Below are 24444 nucleotides of genomic sequence, written 5' to 3'. Positions count from 1 at the left end.
GTCAGAAGTCAGTGCATGAATTTGTTAGAGAGTATGTGCAAATGGTCAGTCAAATTTGATATCCATCAATAAAAAATGACATAAGAATCCTGAATGCACCATGTATTTTGCAGTATGTAATTTTACTTTAAAAAAATTTACATGTTAATGCACATCAGCTTACTTTAAAATATACCAAAATGAGTTTTAAAACAAACAAAAAGACCCTTTGAATTGCAGGAAATAGCAGCAATAGCACACAAGAATTCACACAAGCTGAAAATTTAAGTAAAAAAAATTCAAGCAGTAGAGATACTGATGTTGCATGTTAAAATCAGTAAGCAAATCATTTATGATGAGCATATGTCCCAGAAATCAGCAATAGATCTTCTTGAGCTATTTAAATAATGCTAGACTGTGTTATAGTGTCTCTGCTTTTCCTGAATATGTTTTTGAAGGTGTTGTTTGTCTAGTTTATTAGTAGATTCTCTACATTCTGTGCAGAGCCAATGAAGGTTCCATTTAAATGTAGAAAATATAGATCATCATAGCAACACTGCAAAAATACACAAATATGATAGAATTTATATAATTTCTGCTTCTCTTTCACATAAATCCAAATCAGTTTTCTATTATCTTCTTTCTATATATGTAATATAAAAAACAAGCTAGTGTCAGCCCAATAAGTATTAAGAAATTAGGCAAGATTTTGCGTAACTGAAAGTAGCTCATTAGCTGGCTGATTCTTCACCTTCTTTTCATGCTGTTAGTCTGAGCAATGGATAAATGTCAGAAGTCGTCTGGGCATTTCTGGCATCCAGAGAACATAGAATTTTGGGGTCTTTGGTGGAGTAAGTAAGATTGCTCAAGAATATTCACTGTTTATGTGTTAAAAAGCAACAACAACAACCAAAAAAACCCTACTCGAATTTGATATAAAAATGCATGTAATTGTGTATCTGCTTTACATGTAGTATGCAGACTCCTCTTGATTGACTGAAGAGCCATGCTATTCATTTTTAGTTTACAAGTATCTGAGGTAGTGAAGACTATAGAGACTATGATGGTATTTACTTTTTTCCTGAATGTCGTATTTTCTTTTAAATACTATGCAATAACCTTTCTTTCAATGTTTACTTTGTATGTTAAGGCAGAATTGATACCCAAGTAGAAAGTTGACACAAGAGTAATGTACCTCTTAAACTCTATGTAAACTCCACCTGGTGCGTGGGATTTATGGTGATATTTTGCAAAGAATTGAACTTCACCTTTAGGACCTTGCTGAGGTATTCTTAACTTGAAATCAGTAGGTCACTTGTGAGGAGAGACCTGTGCTCTGTTGAAATTTTTGAATAGCTGTTGTAAACAGTAATGCCCATTTTCTCACTGTTACAAGACTTAGTTCTCAATATCTGTTACTTCATACCTTCTTTTTTCCCTTTCATATCCCAATATCCTATTTGATGTGATGCCTGTAAATGAAGTGTAAGACACTCCTGAGGTATGTGTATCATTAAAGAGTGAGTTTAAATATATAAAAAGGGGGGATTTAATTAAAACCTGACACTAAAAGTTTTATATACTTTGTAATGTTCTCAAATTGATGAATATTTAAACTTGGACTCTTATTTGTGTTGTCAGTCAAACATGCCTCGTGTTCTTAACTGCTGGTATTAAGTTCCACAGCTGAATACATTCTTATGAACATAGGCAAATTCTCAACTGTTTAAGGAGCTTCCCTGTTCCCACTTGTGCTTCTACAGTGATGAAACAGGACAAATTTTACTGCTGTTGCAATTGCTTTTCTTTACTGGGATGGGGACCTTTGCTTTAATTTTTGTTTTAGTACCTGTCCAAAAGAATAGGGTTTAGTCCAGAACTGTATTAGTATTAATTTCAAATAAAAAGTCTGTAAAAAAAAGTAGTGTTTTAGTTCACTTCAACTCCAAGTTGCTCAATAATATCTATCCTTTTGTTGTGTTGTCTTTATTTGCTGCAGAAAATAAATTTTGTCTTATCCTTTAAAAAGTTAGCACAATAAATCCCGTTACAGAGGAGAAATTACAGCTGGCATACTCCATCTTGGATCTTCAAGAATAGCAATTTATTTTTGCTGCAATCAAGAACCGGTGTAAAAAATGCGGAAAAAAGGAGTATGTTTCTCTTGTGCTCTGTCTTCCCTGTAAGCCTCAGGAAACACTGAGGAAAGTGAACTTGTAACTAAAATGGAATGTAGAGCACTGGGAATTGGGGAAGGGTATAGAACTAGAGTGCATATAGCAGTTTTGCAGGCAAGAAATTTAATGAGGACTTTTTTTTCAGAAGTTTAGACCTGTATTTATATAACATAGGAATACTTAGAGGCCTTGTGTGTCAAAAACAAAAATGCCTGTAATTTCGTAAAAGCTAAAACACCAGTGATGATTACTGCTTTGGTAAATTTGGACAATGCATATGTATGAATATTTGCAAAAAGTTATTTGAAAAATAACTGAATTTGTGGTTCTGCTGATGCTGTTACAACAGTGTTTATGTAAGGCTGTACTGTCTGATCTAATACTGTCTAAAATACAGTCTTGTAGTTGTCTGCTCAGCATCATTTCAGGGCAACCTCATTACTTCCTTTCTGACCTTCATCAATAGCTTGGTTCCAAGATAGTGTCCTGGAAGGCTAGGTGGCTGATACATCTCTCCTTCTTATTTAACTGTTCCTTTGATGTTTCAGGACTTCGTTGCTCTTTCTGTGTGCTATCCCAGTGGCACCTGGACACCGATGCAGCACTTCCAGTTGTATACCAAGATACCCTAAACATTCTTCTCACTGCCTGACTTGCATTGCTTAGTTACTAGTCTCAGCTTGTAAAATCCACAGCTTTGGTCTCTTAGAGTTCCAGGCCAGTAATAAAATCGATAATGCAAAGCAGAGCTGAATGCATGAGCAGAATTTGCAGAAGAAACTTGTATAGCACCCATCAGCAGTTTGCCTTCTATGAAAATGTTACTGCATTCATTACAGGGCTAAAGATATCCTGCTGATCTGATGGTTGAAAAACTGAAGTAAAAAATTATGGCAAAGGAGCAAACATGCTTTCCCTAATTTTCAATAATAAAAAGCATATAAACTGCATTAGTGTTTTGCATCTGTGTCCTTTAAAGGCTGTATGACAGCACAGGATGAGTTAGTTTTCTGAGAAAACTAATGGGGGTGAGCATAGGAATAGTTTCCCGCTGTAAATAATATTCAGAAATGTATTTATACTTTCTAAAGCTCTACTGTCCTGATAACCTCATATGCTAAAGGTAATCCTTATGTGTATAAATATTAGTGATGTTTCACATTCAACCTTGGTGATAGCTCCACAGGAACAGCAAGATCCAATTGTGCAGTAGTTCTTTCATTTTAGTAGAGATTAAAAATAATAATAATAAAAAAAATCAAACCAAAACAGAAAATCTATACCGAGAGCTACGCAGAGGGTTGTACCATCCAAGTCTGAGATACCTAGAGATAAATGTTACACTTACCTTCTAGTATCTTTATTTTCTGTCTGTTCTGAATCTGAATATGTATTGTAAAGGAGGAAAACAGCTTGACCCACAATCTGTGAAGTGTTATTTTCTGTAGTGCCCTCAATCACTGCACTGGGCTGCTAGGTCATCTGGGAAAGATGAGGCAGGACGGCCTGTTGTGAGACAGTCCTGCCGATTTTCACTTCATACTTTGGAGGAGCTTTTTTCCAGCCTAGTTGCAGATAATGACTGTTCCTATATCTTTGCCCCTACCTAGACCTTAGCAGCCATCACATTCTCCAGGAGTCTGTCTCCTTCAAATCTTTAAAGCATATTCATCCAGCATCCTGTAAGTCCTAGCACCCCTTTAACTTCAATGAGGCAGAGAGGGGTCATTACTTTTACTGATAAACTGCTTACTGTCATATGCTTTTTTAGTTCAGTTTCCTTTTGCTTATCTCAGTATTGTTTGTAGCTTATCTGTAAATAATACCAAAACAAGAAAAAGAAAACAGACAAAGAGAAATAAGACTTTTCTTCACTTTTCTTTTAAGATATCATATATACTTTAGGGTTGTTAGAGCTTATGATACTGTTTCACTGCGCAACCTGGATAGATGTGATGAACATCTTTGCCAAAACAGAAGCTAATGTTCAACTATCATCTCTAAAGCCTATGATTGGAGGCTGAATAAAGTAGCATGAGACAGCTTTGTTTTGTCCGGGTTGTATAGAAGCAGAATTTTCAAACTAACAGGGATGGGGAATGTTATAGTTTAACTATATTAGAGCAGCGCTGGTAAAAGTTGCTAGAAATATCCCATAGTAGTCCATATTTTGCTTTCCTTTAATGTAGTATATTCAGAATAATTATTTTTACAGAAAAAGAAGAATTATATTTAGTAACCAGTTCGAGGGGAGGGAGGAGCGCAGGAGGAGAAAGGGATGCAGGTGGTACCTGATTTTCATTTCATTGAACTATTTATGTAGCTTTTGTGTAGAAATCACCTATAGAGTTTACAATTTCTATTCTAGCCCTCTTTCCCTGTGAGAGCAAAATGTGTGCATAGCCTTTTGAGCTTTCTCTCCTGTTGTGGTTCTGTATAAGCAACAGTGGAACTTACAGCCTTTCATCTTTTTTTTATTTTTTGTAATCTACTTTCATAGCCACAGGTATAAATGAAATCTTTGTTTCCATTTTCTCTAATTTTTTGCTTAGTTTCCGTCAAAGCATTCTCGGAGGCTTTAAATAATCCATTACTGTGATGCTTTTTTCTTGAAAAGTTATGGGCTTTTGTTTGATCAGGGAATGGATATATGTTTTGTTCAATACCATAACCTATAAATTGCCTTCTTGCCTGAACTGTTTTTTTTTCACTTTCTACCTAAAAGACAACTGCTCACTCTGTATACCAACAGTCATTTCCTGCCTCCTAATGTAACCGTTCCACCCAGTGGTATACTTGACCTGCCTTGTCAGCCCACCATGCACCTACAACAGCAGGCATGGTCCTGTGCTGAGCGCCACCTTGGGGGGCTCCTAGGTGGGGCAATGACACTTGGCTGTCAAGTGGTGGCTTTTATGATGATGTTTTCTGATGAAATATTTCACTCCAAGTCAATACTTGTGTGGTAGGTATTGTCATCTGCAGTCAGTATGGGGGGAGGGAAGGGAGCAAGAAGGTTGGCATGGAAAAGATACCAATTAAAAATTTGTAATTAGCTTCATATGTGTTAATGGTTAGGTACACTTAGTAGCTACCTAAATTTCCCCTGGTGCTCTCATCCACTAGTTACTCTGACTTGAGACAAGCTGAATCACAGTGGGGAAAAAGCAAGCTAAATAGATGTAAGCCAGCAAAATGAGATACCTCCATTTAATATCAAGTACAGTAATTAACCCTTGCTGTCATTCTCTGTGACTATTCCAACTATTATGGAATTGTGTTGGTTTAAATTGAATCATAATTCACAGTTACTACCAAGCTTTAATTTGGATGATGCTGTACAGAAACAGAGTTTGTTCTTGTTCCTGCCTGTCTGGTGTTTGTTTCTTCAGAAAGACAAAGGAACACAATTCACCTGGCCTTCTCTGCTCCAGAATGGATTTTTCTCATTACTGTCATCCTCCTTCACATCAAAAGTTTAATCTATCTTGCGACTGCTTTTTATTTTGTTTTTAGTATCATCCTTGTTAGAAGTGGGAAGAACTGTACCCAGAACCAGATTACATGAGAGTACCTGAGAGGCCAGGAAACGACTATATAAAAACTGTAATTGTTTATAAATGTTTACTCCAGAAGAACATGACCTGAATAATGAACATCACCTATTAATCTGCTGCCAAAATGCTAGCATCAGCAAAGTCCCTATAGCACAAAAAATTCCAGTATTCTGGTTGTAGACAACTTGAAAAGATCTTTTTCTAATATACTATTCGTATGTTCAACTTTGTGGGTAATTTTTCTTTCCTTTTTTTTTTTAATTTAAATATAATACATTGTAATTTCTCATATTTCAGGACTAGGGTAAACAAGGAAGCATAAAGAAATCAAAACCATAAAAGATATGATATCTATGTAGTCAGGATCCTGCTATTGTTCCTACCTTAACATTGTTGCAAAATATATATATATATATATATTTCCATTTCAGTTTTTCACTGTAGGCAACTTTAAATATAACTTTAAAGATCTCATTAATTTCTCTGCTTTTGTTTCTTTAACTGTAAATTTGCTATCTGAGATAGAGACTTGTTAAGAGCATCATGCCTTTTATCATTAAAGAGATGCTGTGGTCACATTTTTCTTTTTCTGCACTTTATGTAACTGTATGCCATAAAACAATTTGCCACAAAACAATTATATATGCTTTATAGCACGATAGAGTAGTGGTTGTACTTCACCTAGAAGCAGCAGTAAGTAGTCCTATGCACCAACTGGAAGGTAGTCAGCTTTTTGGAAACAGTAATTTTTGTGTCAACTGTTTTTGTCTTTCCTTCTTTTAGTCAGGTAAAACAGTTACTTGTGTGGGTTTTTTTAACACTCTTTTGTTGTTATTTTTTTCTTTTTCTGTGCTGTGAAAGAAATTCTGGCCAATCACCACAATCTTGTTTTTAAGGAGAGTATAATGAAGAAAAATGCAGTTCCTTTTCAATTACGTACATGCGGTCTTGCTTCTGGAGTTCAGGACAGCAAAGGTGAAAAGACTAAGGAGAACCTGTTTAATGTCTGCTGTAACACTTTGAAATAGATCTGAATCTTATAGGAAATGAGTATTGCCACACCATTTATAAAGTTCAGAGCAGAGAGTTAACATTTTAATACTGCATCTGTGGAAAAAATATTTCCTCTCACCCACCCCTCTTATAGAACTAAGCCTTTACTTTAACATTTGGCAAATATAGAACTTGATGTTTGGCTTTAAGTAAAGAATAGTCTAAAGCTCCAGTTGGTACCAGCAAAATTGTTTTCCTAATTTTTGCAACTGAAAAGTAGTATGTTTCTCATAGATGAAGAATAAAACTCTGCCAATTAATAGATTTAATCATTTGTTGTCAAACGACTAAGCCAAGAAAATATAGTGAAGAATGGCAGAACTGGGAAGGAAGTCCACAGCTCCTGAAATAAGAACTAATACTCTATCTTCTGAAACTTGACTGTATCAGTAATCCTTTCCAATCAGTATTTGTAATTTAGTTGGAGTACAGTTGTGTGAGTAAAACTGCACTCCTTACAAAATTTTTGACATTGTTGAAATAGTTGAATTTTGAATGACACATAAGTAAGTGCACCTGTATTCATGACTTTTCCTAATTAGAGTCCACTAATGTAATGGGTGCAGGAGTTAGGTACTTGGCTAATGACTCTTCTTCCATATTAATGCTATGATATAGTACTAGGTATTATTTGTGAGGGTTTTTAGCAGTAAAAATGAAGAACTTCATCTTTCATCTATTTTACGCAGCATCAGGATCATGAGTGATGTGAGCATCTCCGCAGTCTATATTTGAGTAAAACATCCAGTGGTGTCAGCATAGGAAAATTAGATCATTAGTTGGGTGAAAACATTCACTGGTAATAAATGAAACAAATATTGCTGTAGAAGACTGCAGTGTTTCAATAAAGCTGTAGGTTTTGTTGTTGTTGTTTTAACTCTAGAAAAGTAAGTTTTTCCCAATTTTCAGCTTTCTCTTGATGTTAGAGAGACATAAGAGTGCAATGCTTTGGGTTATATATATGCAATTGACTTTTTCACCCCTTTCTGGATTGTCATTGTGTAGTATCTGTTCAGATACCTCAATAACTTAACCTTTATGTGTGTGTGTGTATTTATATATATATACACACACTTTCCCACTTAGATTTTCCCCTTCCTGAAAGATTCATGACAGACTTTTTTTCAAAAACCTTTAAAAAGCAGTAGGAATAATCACCTGATCATATGTGGCATTTTGCTTATTTAGCTTAGCTGTTGGGGACAGAAAATCTGATTTAATTCAATTGGCAAATTGTTCTTTCAAGTTTAGGATTCTAGTTATTAGCCATTAATATTCATACAAAGTCTTCCTTAAAAAAAAAAAAAAAATCAATAAGCACCTCTGACCTTAGTAACAGGGCCGTGCTGTTAATCAGTAGTGTTGCTAATGTAATATATTACTCTTCAGAATAACACTCTAGATGTTTGGAGCTCTCTGGAAATCTTTAAACTTGTACGTAGATTAGTGTTGAAAAATATTTTAGTCTGTTCAGTAAAGCTACTGTCTAGCTATTATTTGTAGGGGATACAGATTTAGTTCCTTAGGAGATTGTATGACTTTTGCCCCCCAAAATTATATAGCACCCAAATATTATTTTCTGGCACTTTTCTGGCAATTAGAAATTTTTGGCTTTTTTATTTTATCAATATAAGTTAAATCTTTTTCAAATGAAAAACTTTTAGAGCAAGTCAGTCTCAGTTACAGTAAACGTTTTTCTTTCACGTAAAGGAATTCCCAGATGAGAATTACTATGTCCTTGTGCGCTCTTAGCAATATTGGCACTATGGTATTGCTGTGTTCGTCGTGTAGTACCAATATCAAACAGAGCAGGGGAAGGAATGAGAATCTGATAGATACTAGTTACTGACTTTTCATTGTGTTTTCAGCTCTTCATGTTCTTTTAAAACTTATATTTTAATTCATGATGATCTTTTTTACTGATCTCTAATATGAAATAAATGAAGATTTTAAACATTGAGAAGTAAGGTAATACACCTTTTTTTCATTGTTACCCAATTAGGAATAGGCCTAGGAACATTTCTGAAAATGACAGAAGCTGTCCCTTTTGGGCAGCTACAAGGAGGAGAGAGGCATCCTGGAGGGAGGACCAGGAGGTAGACCAAGAAAATATCAGAGATTTCTGGCTGTATCATGTGTGGCTCTGTCTAAACTATGCCTATATCTTGTACCACACCACAGAATACTGTAGTTTGTGTGGCTGACCTAATTTACTTGGATAAAAGGTAAAAGAAAGATAGGACAGGAAATCCTACCTTAACTTGCTCCTTGCTCTCTATTTGGGAAGTTGTTAATTTGAAGAAGCATCTCAGTAACCATCTTTGAACCACTCTGAGCTGAAGTGTATTAGGAATCCCTCATGTTTACTGCACAACAGAAGCATGGCTTCTTTCCCTTTTCTGCTGGCAACATTTGTGTCTCTCTCTGGTCTAGTTAGCTTTTGACCTGAGACAGTCTGTTTTCATCTCAGAATTTCAAATTCAATGAGATTGTTTCTGGTCCCAGGTGTCCTAATCTGGATGTAACCAAGGATTTTCATTTATGCCAGTGTATCTGAAAAGAGGAGTTAACTCAAAGTTATTTTTAAATGCTTTTATGGTAAAAAAACTTTATTAAAAAAAAAAAAAAAGCACCACCACCACCACCAACAACAACAAAAAACACCATCTCCAAAGGTGAAGAAATGATTTTAATGGCCAAAGAGATGCTACAAGAAACTTTTTGTGGACTTTAAAAATGAGCAATTGCATTATCTTAATCGTAGAGAAGGGTGGGTTTTCTTGAACTCGTACTAGTGGGGCTCATAATTAGTAATAACTATAACAATTTAAAACTTTGAAGTTTAGTTACAGATATCTGAATCTACCTTTTCAGGACTTTAGGGGAAGATATGCACCACTTGTCATGTTTCTGAACTGACCCATGGGTGACCTTGGCATTTCTCTAACATGCAACTTATATTTGCATACAGAGATAATGCCTGAGTAGGTCTTGCCACTCCCATATTTCAGTATTACTACTTTTATTTTACAGGTAGATAACTAATTCTGAGAGGTAAAATGAATTCCCCTCTCATTATTGAAAGTTTATAGGAAAATGAATTTAGATTTCAGTGCTTGACTCTGGCGTTCATTTATGCTTCCCTTGTTTGTAAGGATTGAGTTGCAGATTACTTGGAGGGGGGACAGGGAGGAGTGGAGATGAAGGGAGTGGGAAAGAGGTGATGGATGAATACCCAAGAATGCAAATATTTCGACGAGACTAGAAGCTGATGGTAGCCAGGGAGTGGGAGAACATCAGACAGTATGATTTCTCTAACTAGAGGGGTAGTGCTCCCTCTAAAATAGCAGGTGACCTCTTAAGAGCTGACAGCAATTTGCTTGAAGATGCTGATATTTGATATGTCAGAATAGTGCAAAAATGAGATGGCTTTGACTCTTAGAATAAATGGATTTTTAAAATCTATTTCAAATTATATGAATAGAAGGACTTCCCCCCAGGTTTTGGACTATCTCCACACATATATTGTCATCTTGTCCTGAGGTTTGTGTTCATACTTCTATAAGTCTGTATGATTGAGACTTTTACTTTTGTTTACTTTTGTTTCCCTCATCTCATGTCAGTCAGAATCGTTTTCTATAAAATGTGGAGTAAGTCCACAGATATCTTCTTAGATCTTTTCAAGAGGCTTATTAGAATAGTACATAATTTAGTCATTTATTTTTATTTTTAATCGCCTTGAAGGTAGAAGAAATCTGGGGAGATGGTCTCATTCTCTGAACATGACCTCAACCATTAGAAAACTGTAGAGCATTAGCTACTCTCCTGAAGCACTTGGAGGGCTAGTGGCTGAAGAGCACTATACCAAAGTTTTTGGTTATTACAAAGAACAAACTCTCCTTAGTGTCATAGGTAGATGTCATGTAATGCAGGAAATGATGAGGGCACAGGTTTCAAATGAGTAGTTTGTGAATTCCTGGGCAACAATTGTTTGTGAGTGTTGTTTGTTTTACAACACTCCAGACTTGAAGTCCGATGTTACTGGGTTATAGTTCTGATTAACAAAGGCGGCAAAAAGGATTTTTGTGACAATATCACTTGAATTGGGTGTTGAATATCTTACAATGAAAGCCTTTTAATAAGAAATGATTATCCCTTAATAGCTGTACTGAATATCTATTTTCTTGAAATAAATTGGTTGTGGCTGTTTGCAAAATTTATTTTCTGTTAAGCATAGGTATTGAAAAATAATCATTAGTTGCATGTATGGGATGTAGTGTCACTCCTGTGGGCAAGCTGTGAACATAAGAGAAAGTAGCAGCAATTCTTTGACTTCATGTATATACATATATATATATATAAAAAAGGGGAAAAAAAAAGCAACATGGTGACTGGCAAAATGACTTACTGTACTTCTGAAATAAAATGTGTTATATTTCGTACCACATACAAAGCAATAAAGCTGTACAGTGATATCTTTCCACACTGATAATAAGAAGCATTTATATAACTGGTTGTCTGTATCCTTTGGCCTGAGAATTGCCTTTGTTGTTCAGTAAGTTAGGAATATGCTTTGAAAGTTTTTGTAGTTGCAGTAAAGGGATGGGGTGCTGGGGTGGGGAGAAACAGGGCATCAGTCATAAGTCAGGGCATGAGGACTCTTCTTGGCATGCAGTATGCACATCAGAATGAGATGTTTGCCTTTATCATTATTTTTTCAGACAGAACCAGGATCCTGCTGAAGTAGTCAGTTCATATAGCCAGTCTGCCTGCCTGTGTGATGGACAGCTGCCTGTTTCTGAGCTTTACGTCCCTGACACCAGGCTCAGGGTGGAACAAAGAAGTGGTAGAGTCAGCAGGTGAACAGGAGGAGGGAGAGGCAGCATCACAGTTACACAGGAATTGGAGGAATCCCAATCCATACTTTGATTAGATTTACTTAGGCACCTTTCATTGAATGGTAGAGAATGGGTAAAATGTTGATTAACAAAGGCAGAAAAGGAGTTAATTGGGAATATCTCTTAATTGATTAGTAAGGGATCAAGCACTACAGCATTAGTGATATGAAACTTTTCCTGTATACCTGCATCTCCAGATAAATAATAAATGGTGTCAAAGTAAATTTTGCTGCTGATGCATTAGACTTTTTTTTTCCTAAATGACAGTCTGTATTTTAGTTAGATATATTTGATGATAAAATAATTTAAAACAAGATTTCAAAGCATACAACTGGAAACAATCTTATGATACTGTAATGTTCTGTCTCAGCAAAACCACCAAAACAAACAAAAAAGGCACCGAATCATCAACATTTAAACAAAATGTCTGTACCAATGTTTAAAAATAGTTTGGCTTCTCAAGGCCAAATCTGTTTTCAGACAGTTCCTTGTCTGAAAAGAATATGTTACCTCTAATATATTTTTGCCAGGCTAGCTCTCTTCCTTCTGCTTATCTCTTTCTGCTACAGACAGCTATTTATTTTATGATACAGGAGGCTTCTTCATTGGAGGCTGAACACGCATTTTGTCACTAAGATGCTCTTGCAGGCTTATTCATTGCTTTTTGCATCCCTTAAATGTAACTGATGTAAAGCATGATAATGTTTTCTAAAGAACTCTTCTAGCTTCTAAAAAGCTCTTCATATTTTAGCAACGGCAGTCAACAGCAGCTATTCAACCTTAAAGTCATAAGAGAATGCAAATATTTGTACTTTAGTAATAATGATAATTGATTAGAGATTAGACAAATTTATCTGAAAAAAAAATCAACAAAATTTCCAGTTTATAGTCAGATATCCAACAGTATAGAGCTACACTGGACATCATAGCTAGTGTGAAAAACAAACAAAAAAAAAACAAACAAGGGGGAGGAGGAGGGTATAACTATTTTACCATTTTGATATATTTTTCCTTCTTGGAAAGACAGCCAGGGAGCTAGATGCAGAGAGGATTGACTTCTAACTGTTGGAACGACAAAAGACTTGCAGAAAATCCTAATTCCAAAGCCATGGATCTCAGGGCAGCTTTATTGCCTTTTGTATTCTCCCCTTCTCTGATGTTGTAGGTGACTGGGCAGGCCCTTGATTTCTGGTTGTTTATCCACTAAATCTTGCAGACTTTATATCAGACCCTGAAACTTTAACTCTTTTCTGAGGAAATCAAAGATGTATTCCGTCCCCCCCCCCCCCCCCCCCCCCCCGCCCCCCCCACCTTGGATATACATTATTAGACATTTTTGTTAAGGCTAGCCCTGGGTCTACAAGCAAAATTAACATTAATTTAAGATATTCTTCTACTGTTACTTGAAGTGCTTCTGTAATTAAAGAAAAGAAGGTTGCCTCACAGCCAGAAGACTAGTTTGTAAATCTCCTATATGAGGCAGACTGTTTCTTCTGCTTTGAGATAGGCTTGACTTTCTGCTAGTTCCTTCAACCATTCTAACCTGCTATTTGTAACTCAACAGGGCAATCAATTTGCATTTTCTTGCAAATTTACAGAAATAATTTTTTCATTGTACTGTAGATCTCAAGTGACTCTTCCATCTCTTTTTTCTTTGGCAATATTAATTCTGTCTAGTTCTATGACAAGGATAAGCCACGACCCCGAGTTGTGATTCAAGGAAAACTGAGTTCAGTGAGTTATTTCTTCCCTTGGTAGTATTTGTTTGATAATTGTGGGTATTTTTGTTTTGTTTCTAAACTTTTCAGGAATAAACAACCACAGTCCACAACCTTTTTAGGAACACAAAATCAATCTAGGAATATCTTTTATACTTTCTACTTCTCATGAGCTTTTCACTAAACTTTGAGGGCAGCTTGTTAATTTGAGCTCCTTGGATGGTACTGTTGCTATAAACCACTTAGTAGCCTTATTTATGTTGCTGAGGGGAGGAGGGAGTACTGATAAAGAAGTGGTTTTGTACTTTGTTTGTCTTGTCGAGCATTAGTGTTTGACAACTGAAGCAAAGGAGTGTTGTATGTGGTGCCCAGATGTTTTCATTAAATCCTGATGTCACACATCTGGTAACTTGTTGCAAAGTAAACTCTTCCATGAATGTATATAGTGCAGTTATTTATACTTTTATTAGTTGACGTTAAAACAGGTGTTTCATAAGTTTAAACACAGTAATGCGATATTTAAATCTACCCACTGTTTGTTACAGCTTTGTGGACAAGGAATGCACATGCTTGCTTTAGAAAAGCATTTTGTCTTCTGATGCTAACTAAAGTTGATACTATAGTGTGTGTATATTTAAAACAACAACACTTTTGTTCTAATAATCAGTAAGAAATATCTCGTGTTTGGGTTCTGCTAGTTCAAGTAAGGATGTGTTTCCCATATGCTGTCCTTACTCCCACTCTGATCTGGGAACTGCAGTGCAGTAAAGCTTTCCAAGTTTGCAGCTTTAATTATTAGTTCTGGGTCTTAAAGGCAAATAACTTAGTTTTCTACCTCTCTTGCATGAATTTTATGCTTAAGTGTACATACTGAAATTTGTCAAAACAGACATAAATGCAGAAACGTCTGGGAGAATATGATAACCTTAAGAGTCATAGAGTTCTAAAAACTACCCAATATAGGAGATTATTTTAAGCATCCATTACTTTTTTATTAGTTTATTATACACTTGAATTTTACATGCATATCTTGTGCTGGTTTTGTATATTCCAGAATTCCCTTCACAGTTCAGGATAAAACGTAATGACAATAGAAGATAAAATGGCTTGTGCAGTTTTTATGCTTCTGGTAAGTGCAAAGCAAACATCTTCATTCTTTGGTCTTTGTTTTTTCGTTACTATTGAAAAATTAAAATGATTTGGCTTCACCTCAGGCCTTCAATTGCTCTGTTGGGTTATTAAACATGCAGTGGAAGAGCCAGTAATGAGTAGTATTGCTTATGTACCTTGTCTGTTTGTTCTTTACAAATAGAAGATTCATTACAGCATCTATGAGAGTTGGGGTTTATTGACTTGTCTTTCTAAGAATCTCTTATTCTCATAATTGCTTTCAAGAGTGTTTTTCTTGTTTTTCTGCTTCTTTTCCACACCCATTAATCACTGAATAGTTTTTTTATATAATAATCAGCAGTAATTGAGAATGCTATCCAGTAAACTCTCAGTACTAGCATCTGGCGTTTTCCAAATTATTAGGAGTATTGAGGGTGTTTACTGAAGTGAGGGAAACTAACATATTGCTTAAATAGAATTGTATGCTTTATTACCTGGAGAGCAATTTGAGTGCATTGAAGGGTGAGTTAAAAATTGCATCAGAAATGTTCAGCGGTCAGTATTCTACTGTCTCCCATTTTGTATTTAGAACAAAGAATTATTTATTTTCAGCTCCCCTTCTGTTTCTGCAAATAGTTTTTTTCCTTCTTGTTTTTGTACATTTTGATGTACTTCACCAGTGGAACTGAAAGGAAGCCTGTGCTCTGTGTTATTCAGAGGTGAATGTGGTAGTTATTAAGGGCAAGCATTATGAGCAAACTGAGTGTGATAACCAGGGGCAAACAAAGCCCATTTTCTCACAATTAAGAAAGAAAAAAAAAGCCTTTTTAAATTCTGATATTGTTTTCCTACAAAATACTGGACTTTGAGTATTAGAAAACCAATTTACTTTGCTCCAGTTCAGCCATATTAATTTGAGGTTAAGGAGATAATCTCGTGAGCTTTGAGTTTTTCTTGTAGTCTCTTACTTCTCCAGTGACAAATAAGCTGCACTATAAAACCAGAAATTAGCATAATGTTTAAACTCTGAAATGCTATGGTTTAATGATAAATACGTCTACAGTATAACTCTTGTTCCCTAAACATATCTGGGAGGAAGAGAGAAGCAACTTTTATGTAGGTGATAATGTAATTTCAGGCTAATTGTGAGATGTAAATAATATTATATTTCTATGAATAAATTAATAAAGTAATGAAATAAGATTTAAAACTTCAAAGATCTCTTTGAAATCTGTTTGGGTGGAGAGGAAGTAGTTGTTCAGAGAAAACAGTATGGTGTTTACCATTAAAGTACTTTGGCAGCATTGACAGATCTTACCTCTCAGAAGGTGTTTGAGATTACAAAATAGCAAATTATATTTAAGGCAAAGCAAATTATATTTAATTATATTTAATTTTGAGGTGTACAGGTCTTTTGTACTATTACTTGGTTTATTATAATACTGGATTTTTTTTTCTTGAGCGGAATTTGATGTAAATTTTATGGGCTTCTCCTGTATAAGAGCTATTACCATAAATTACATGATGGTAATGGAAAGACATACTAAGACTTTAAGTTCTTGCTTTGATTCTCCCTGGGCTTGGCTCTGTAAGAAGAGACAGACTGATAAAAAATTAAGCTGTTTTATCTGGTATATAGTGGATTATCTTTGATAGATAGATAAGAGGGAACAAGTTGACAAGTAATAAATGCCTGTTGGTGTTAAAGTATGAAACAGATGGAAAACAGATTTTTGTTAAGCTGATTCTGTAAAGCGTAGCAAAGGAATTTGAATGTGAAAATAAACTTGCAATTCCGTAGTGACACAGAATCACATATTAGAGCACATTAACATGTGATTTATTTGTGTATTCATAGGAGGGATTTATCCCACATATAGATAGTTATTGGAAACCCCAGGAACAGAAGTCTTAAAGATTCTAGCTTTTATTTTGTTAGATTGAGATAGGTGCTATAAATGTTTTCAAAACATGAATTAACTCAATGGTTTTCAGTTATAATGGGGTAAGGATTTTAAAATTAATGTTCAGCTGCAATGGCATGATGTCAAATAATGTAAAATCAGCTCATCTTTCAGTCTGACATAGATTATAAATGTGTTTTGGCAAGCAGTCCATAGATTTGAGCAATCTTAGGGCTCATACATAAACTTTGAAGGAAGGACATCTAAATATAAATAGATCTTCCTGGATGATCAGTCTCTGTATCTATTCACAGTAAAATGCAGTCAGCCACTCAGTAGAAAGTTTCAGTATAGCCATAAGAATTTAGTGGTTCCATTTCAAGATGTAATTTGCTCTTGACTTCTCAAATATAGGTACTGATTTTTTTTTTAAGTTATGCTGTTAGTAAGTAGCACTTTAGTGAAAAGATTATACTTAAATAGTTCAGAAATGCAAATTTTATTATGATCTTTGATATTAAAAAAAATCTATTTAAGGACTAAATTGATTCGAAAATAAGGAAAGTATTTTTTCGTCAAGTATCAAGAGATGGGCTGCTAATAAACAGAATTCTCTGTACCAAGTAAAAACAAAACAAAATATATTTTAATGACTTAAACGTTCCGCGAAGCATTCACATGACAGGCACTTTTTCTTGTAAGTCAATGACAGGTCTTTCCATAACTTTTCTTTTTACTGGTTTAATAAGAATAGAAAGTAATTCCTATCATACACCACTATAATTTGTATGTACAATGAAGGTCGTAAATTCTACTCTGGAGAAGAGAATTTCATGCTTTTTAAGGACAGATTAGTATGTCTGTGATCACTGAAACACTTCAGTCATTTCCAGCATGAAGTCTGAATTCCCACTGTCATCATATCTGCAAACGTAAGCATCTCCTTACAGAACTTCTAGAATCATGGTTCTTGTTCACTTACTTTCATGTCAGCTGTAGATTTACAACTTTTATTGAGAAGAAATAGTTCATGTTAAATGGTTTTATGTCTAAACTATAGAAGATAAAAATTAACTATGTTTTGGTATTTATAAGTCATGTCATTGACCGTTTCCTGGTCAGCGTGTATATAGGGAATGTATCTTTGCTTTCTTTGCTTACATGCATTCAGAGCTAACAGAAGGTATTGGGGATATGGGTAAAAATGAGTGCAAAATCAGAATGCTCCTAGAAAGGTATGGATTTTTGCCACAATATGGGTTGGGTCTGCTACTACTGAAATACTGGAACTCTCCTTTTTCAGAGTTTTCACTCTGTACTGGGAAACGGGCAGGTGTTAACTAGACAAGAGTATCTCAACTTTCTGCTACAAACTAAAAAGTGCTGGGCCTGGGGATATTGGAAAAGGCTGCTGACAATACGTAGCTGGTTAAGGGAGTTCACCTAGCTGCTCTAGGGTAGCAGAAAAGCAGCTGTGTTCTGACCATGTCACCAGGAAGTTGCAACAGAGACGAAAATATTATTTAGGCCATTCCAGAATTCTTGAGTAGAGTTTTTTCCCTTTTCTCCACAGACTTGCACTCTGCAGGGTTGCTGTTTGTTTTATTATTACAGGTTTAGTGTTCAAAGACAATGTAACTTAGGAAAGAATAGGGACCATAATATTTTATCACATGGACAAATATACCTTATAAAGGAAACTTAATCATGCAGACCTAGCACTTACCAGAGTTATATGAACAAAAAGGACTCATGTAAAACTATGTATTTCTTGTTGAAAGAATCTGGAACTAAGTCTGAAGCAAATAACATTCTGGTCCATACAGGTAATGATGAGAGATTTATTACTGAAATCAATGAGAAGTAAATGAAATATGTCAATAAATGTTTTAATTAAATATACTAAAAAAATCAGGTCAAAATTAACTAGCTTTTTTTTAACACCTGCATGAAGTGCATCTAAAAAAAAAAAAAAAAAGCCCACTTCTGTTGTTTCAAACTGAAATCTGTTCTGGGATAAGCACAAAAACTGAGACCAGGGTATAACCTTAGGGGTCTGATCTGTGACCTTCTGCCTAAGTTCTTTTAGATACACGGCAGGCTTAATTTTGAAGTTGTGAAGTGTTGAGGATAATCAATTCCCTCCCTCCCCCACCCCCCCAATTTCTTAAATTTTGTATGATTTTGCATTTCTTTTTACATTTTATAAACATTTGATTTTTTTTTTCCATTCAGTGAAAAATCAGTTTGTTATAGCTGTTGTTCATCTATTTTTAAGAGAAGAGGCTTCACTTGCTGAGGTCATATACTAATTTTTGTACTGTAGTCAGCCCAACAAACATCTCACTGTAAATATGGTTTTATATACATTTCCAAATAAAGGCTATAACTAGTGCAAGCTGGTAGGTCACATTTAGTAAAAGGTTTCTTGTGAAGAAAATATCAGAATAAATCCAAACAAACCAGGGAATAAAATGTAGGCTAATGCAGAAGTCATATTAAGTATGCTTGGCAAATTGCGGTATACATGGCAGCAACTGCATGTTATTCGGAGCTGCTAAAACGGACAGTGAAACAAGCCTGTTGTACAGGTGCTAGATTTTGATTTAATAAATAGTCTATACAGTATCAAACTATATAAAAAGTCTAAAAAAACACAATGAGAATTATTGTATTTGAAAAAACTGTTCTATATTGTAAAAATGTTAAAATTAGGTCCAAACCACCATTAAAAAAGGTATGAAATGTGCAATTTTTCAAGTGGCAACAAGGGGCATGAGAAAGGTTCCATAAAGGTTAACAAGAGTTGTTTGATTTCTCCTTGTTTCCCTGGTGATCACACATGTCAGAGCAATCCTTTTCAGGCAAGTAGGACACGAGCTAAAAGTATCATCACTGATTTCAGTAGGGAAGATTGGCTGCATAAGGACTAAAAGGCTATTTTGAGAGAAATGTACAGTACAGTCTATTCATGTAAATACTTGGAAAACACAGGAACAGAATTATTTTCTAACTACAGAGCGGTGAAATCAGTGTAGCCACATGGATTTATAATACATGGCAGAATCTTTTAGAATCCTAAGCCTTCTTGAAAGCAAACAGTTTGAAGTCTGCATCTAGAATAACATGGGCGCTTGTGTTTAACCGCAAGCTGCGAGGGTCACATTCCCAAATGTACTAAAATTAATAAACCTCAATATCTTTTAAAAAGGCAGTAACCCCTTACACTTATTTCTCACAAAGCATAGAGTGAGGAACTGATAATTAAAGGCAATATAAATGGCAGGCAAGATGAAACAGATGGCTGTAATGTAACTCTTGAGTCTTAACTGGCACTTAACACTAACTCTTTCAATCTGACAAATACAATAAGACACCTATGTTGACATATACGTGGTGCACTTAACTACTTTTATTTATGTAACTGAGGTATTAAAATTGTCTTGAAAAGCAGACATCTAAATAAGAGAAAACGATGTGAAGAGAAGGGTAGTAGTCACTGTTTTTGCTGATCAATGACAGTGGTGGTTGTTGTTGCTGTCTTTCCCCCAACATCCTTAACTTCCAATTTCCATGCAAAGTCTGGCTTGTTGCTCCATCGGACAGGTAGCTTGGGAGGATGGGAGGAAGTCCACTGTTCTTCAGCAGAAATTAGTTATGAAGACTTTCTTTCTTTCCTTTTTTTTTTTTTTTCAAATGAAGTATAATAACCTAAAAGTGTGTGCATCTCACACGCTGCATATAATACACTTTTAATATATACACTGTCCTTATACACAAGCGTCCTCTATGTACACTGATAACACCTTAACTAGGAAATTAAAAGTCAATAGATAACGAACCTTGTGCTGTATCTTCTCTTCCTCTAACATAGATTTCACATGGAATTTCCTCCATCACCCTGTCTTCTATGACTTGCTCGGGGCAGTCATGCGCTTGTTTGAAAGTGTAGCTACTTTTCTTGAATGTGCTATTAAATGTTTTCATTGGCTGAGGTTGTGCAAAATCATTGCGGAAGGGAAGTTCCATGGAGCTGAGGTTTGTCCTGCTTTGTTTTATATTGGAGGCTTGAGAGCCACAGTGGTGGTCATGAATGCACCTGGAAGCTGTTGAAGAGCGCCTCATTTTCTGATAGTTTTCAAGTTCTTCTGATAAATCTGCCAAATCTGCAGAAATCTCTTTGTCCCTCAGTGAAAACAGTTCATAATGTGGAGGATCAAATACTTCCTGGAAACCAGTTTTATTGAAAGCAGTCTTGCAAGCCATAACTTTTTTGCGAGGTTGCTTTATTTGTACTAGAATTGAAATGATAAGAAGAACTAAAACTATCCCTGACGTGATACCAATGATTGTTCCATGTGTTCTGGTGATTTGTTCAAACAATCCAGCTTTTTTCCTTTCTGCAAAGAAAAAATGGGGATTATGAGAGTTCTTACTTTTCATATTTTGGACTGTATATTAGAACAAAGCAAGCTGCATTGTGATTGCCACGTAAGTGCTGTGCTATTAATGAAATGAATTCATGGTACTAGAGACTAGACCTGTATGATTTGTTATATTAGATCTGTGCATTTATTCAGCAAGTCTAATTCCCCATCTTCATTAGTGATGGTAATAAACTCAGTTAGGGAAAGAGTGTGGGGAAAGGGTGAGCAAAAAACCTCAACCAACCTAAATAATATGGCACTTTTGGGTAGTACTTCATATGGAAACACACAAGATGGCAGCATCAGTACAAGATGGTTTTCCATACTTAAAATTCTTTTTTGGAGATTCAAATTTTCCAGTTAGGTTTCTGTTCTGTAAAAATACTTCATTTAGAGGATTGCAAGATTTCTCCAGTGATAGACTCTGTAACATTTGCTAGCGAGGGGAAAAAGCATTTAAGACTGTAGAAAAAAATGTTGCCTAAATGTTGCATATTTTCAGCTATCATGCTCCTGGCATCTGGATATGTCTGTTATGCACTTAGGTACTCCACACACAGTGCATGGAGAGAGTTGCATACCAACTTATGCAATGTAAAACAACCCATATACTAAACAGAGTCCTGAGGAATTGACTAATAATTCATGTCTGAAATACCGTTTCACTTCAGAGCTTAGCCTATTTATTCTGAGTTACATTTATTGCTTTAATATGAATGAGCCTATCTCCCCTTGTCCTACCCAGTTTGGCTCTTGTTAGCATACTTCTGTGGGAGATACAAATTTCAATGCTATGGTAGTTCTCTCATCTGTATCTAGGTTTCTTAATTCTTGGAAGATTTTTTTTCATCAAGAAGGTCTTAATCAAAAGGTGATGTCTTCCCCAGTCTCTTAAAAGAAATTGCATGTGACTGATTTTTTTTTTAAAACTATTTATTTGTATGACCCACTGGCCTTAGGTGTAAGGTAGGCTGCAACATAATCAGGTTTAGGCAGTCACTGACATGGACTAAATGAGAACTCTAGGTGCCTCTGGGAACTGAGCACAATTGAGAAGCCTTCTTTTCAAAGACAAAATTGTTCTTTTGGTTTCATCAGTCTCCTTAAGTCTGCCTTAGCTGACAAGATGGATCCAATTTTCAACTATCCTTTAATTATCTGCTGTGCAACTACTGAAGCAGCGTTTCAATTGTATCCAACATAAAACATGGTAGATTATTCAGCATCAGATGCACAAATATTGGGAAAGATGGTTTCTTATCTAATGATATAGTTTTCAAAAAATTTTGTTTCTGAAATACTGTAGTGCATTAGTGAAGTGTAGACTCTACGTGAGGTTCTAGAAAAGCACTTAGAGATGGGAAATAGATCCAGCAATTCCACTTAATAGGGAACACAGAATATTATTAAAGCTAAGGATTATTTAGAGAAAACTTACTTATCCATTGAAAACTTAACAGTTATGGATCATGATTTTTAGCTGGAAAACTTGCATAATATGTAACACATATATAATGCACCTTCCCTTAGAGTGTATTAGAGCAGTGTGATTTTTTTACAATGCTTGTCCGAAATACAATTGCAAAATAGCTTTTGAGTACAGAAATCAAACTTTAGTCTTTTGGTAAATAATAATAAGAACAAAACACTATTTTATTTCAAGGTTTTTCTTAGAGAAAGTTTTGACCCTTCCTACAGTTAAGAGTTTCTCTTTGAAACTGAGTACATATTTTAATCTTTCAGGTTTTTTTTTTCAGACCTACTTATGCCATTCCATTTGTCAGATGAGCACAAGTTCTTGTTTTGCTTCTTTAGCAAGAAAAAAAAATAGACCTTAAACTGTTTTTGTTTCAACTCTGAAAATTCGCTTACTGTTGAAAGACAGATAAATATATCTGTGCTTGAGTAGAATAGTAATTTCTTCAAATCATGAGAACTTTCTGTACAAAGCCTGATATTGAAATGACTTGTTGTAGTTGTGACAGTTTAAACAATACTTCTCTGCCCCAGGTTCTAGAAGCAGTGTTTTACGTGTCTCTATTTTCCATAAGTGATGACTTCTTCACATCCTACCAATCCCTCCTTCCTCCCACTAGTTGTTACACCACATGCAGCAGGTGCATGTACTCTGAGATGGTCTCAATGATTAAGAACTTAAAATAAAAACAAATATTTTAAATTTGCATTTATCTCTGGAGACTGCTGCTTCTACTTTAGAGTGGAAAAAGACTGTGCTCGAAGGACTGTCTTTTTCCAGCTGTATCATTTTTTTTCCTAATAAAAGGCATTACTTGTCCCTACAACTTGCTTCATTTAAAACTTAGAAATGGATATGATGGAACCTGGCAAATACTACATTCTTTTTCCTATTAAGCTATTATTCTTTTAAAATGAAAAGTTCATGCTGAAGAGGAAGAGATTTACTTATAAAGCAGTTAGATCAATCTTTAGTATGCTTACATGCCTCCTGAGTTTAAATAAAAAATTTGGAACACCGTTCTGAGATTAGGAGAATAGCTGTCTTCAGCATATTTCCAGGAAAGGACATTTCAGGACTTTCTTGAAAGGCAAACTGACCAGCCTGGGTTATAAAGGCTATACTTTGCACTATATTCACCTCTGCAGTGATTTTCATCCCAAGGGTATGCACAGTTTTGAATGCCATTGCAGACTAAAGAATTATTGATGCACATGTTGCTATGGCAGAAGTAAGTGTTGCCTGAGCAGGGAGCTGCAGTAGAGAAGAGGAAGAAAATGTTAGGAATTTTCAGTAAGTCATACATTGCACGACAAAAGAAAAAAAAAAGATAGTAAATTCCTGTTGCTTTTAACATGCGTATTTGTTCTTTTCTCTTTACAGTTTCAAACTGAAACAATTCTTATGCACATCAGTAATTAACAGATTATTTACTCCGTGGTTGGTTGGTTGTTTTCCTGTGTATTTATCAATGCTACAAACAAAACTTTCTTGCTCAAAACAGGTAGTAGAAAGACAGTCACACGACACAAGTAATGGAAGAAGGCTTTAATACTTGTCTTTAAAAGCTTAATACTTAAATCACATGTTCACCATCAATTATAAATTTATTCAGTCTGCCGTATATCTGCTGTGTAAATGGCTGTGAAACAGCTCCTGAACATCTGCATTTTGGAGCCCATTAATATCTTAAGACAAATCAGATTTCAGTTTGTGGAGGACTGTTTCAGTAACTGCAAGAGATTTCAGTAACTGGAGGCATCTAAGTCATTCCCGTTTGTGAATCAAAGCTCTTAGATCCTCCTATCAGAACTAATGCAACGATTAAGAGAGTAAAGTCCATCTTTTTATCTATCTGTCTATATATAGCTGGAAATTTGAAGAAATACTTTAACTAGAAAGTTTCTCTAAAGATTTTTTGCATCAATGTTTGTTATAGCTCCTTGATGTTAGAAAAATACTTATAGAACATCCTGAAAAATAATACATATATTTTAAATAATATACTTGGGGAATTCTCTATGACTTAAGGGCACTAGACAAGAATTTATTTTTTTTCTGTCTCAGCAATGTGTTATTTTTATCACAGAAGTGTCTGTTATTACTGTAATCAATTATATATTAAATAGCACAGATGTTGTGAT

The 24444-nt window shown here is 35.2% G+C and overlaps 1 protein-coding gene and 1 long non-coding RNA gene across 4 annotated transcripts in view; one reads left to right on the top strand and one right to left on the bottom strand.

Annotated features, from left to right (window-relative positions):
- Positions 1-1289: 1289 nt before the first annotated feature.
- On the top strand, positions 1290-19640 carry LOC121076739. The gene is made up of 4 exons (XR_005823690.1): positions 1290-1317; positions 10798-10803; positions 10930-10931; positions 17869-19640. It is a non-coding gene; the product is annotated as an uncharacterized LOC121076739 (long non-coding RNA).
- Positions 19641-19782: 142 nt separating this feature from the next.
- NETO2 (neuropilin and tolloid like 2) overlaps positions 19783-24444 on the bottom strand; it is a 29632-nt gene continuing 24970 nt past the window's right edge. For 2 of the 3 annotated variants that reach the window (XM_040571319.1, XM_040571321.1), the window contains 2 exons: positions 23441-23554; positions 19783-20796 (listed from right to left, as the gene is read on the bottom strand). In XM_040571319.1, the coding sequence (XP_040427253.1) occupies positions 20216-20796; positions 23441-23554 (695 nt within the window). In that variant the 3' untranslated portion in view covers positions 19783-20215. The remainder of the gene's footprint in view (positions 20797-23440; positions 23555-24444) is intronic. The other variant, XM_040571320.1, reaches the window with a different exon arrangement.

Source organism: Cygnus olor, chromosome 12, assembly GCF_009769625.2.
Source record: "Cygnus olor isolate bCygOlo1 chromosome 12, bCygOlo1.pri.v2, whole genome shotgun sequence".
NCBI classification, from domain to species: Eukaryota; Metazoa; Chordata; class Aves; order Anseriformes; family Anatidae; genus Cygnus; species Cygnus olor.
This window is presented reverse-complemented; position numbering and strand designations above follow the sequence as displayed.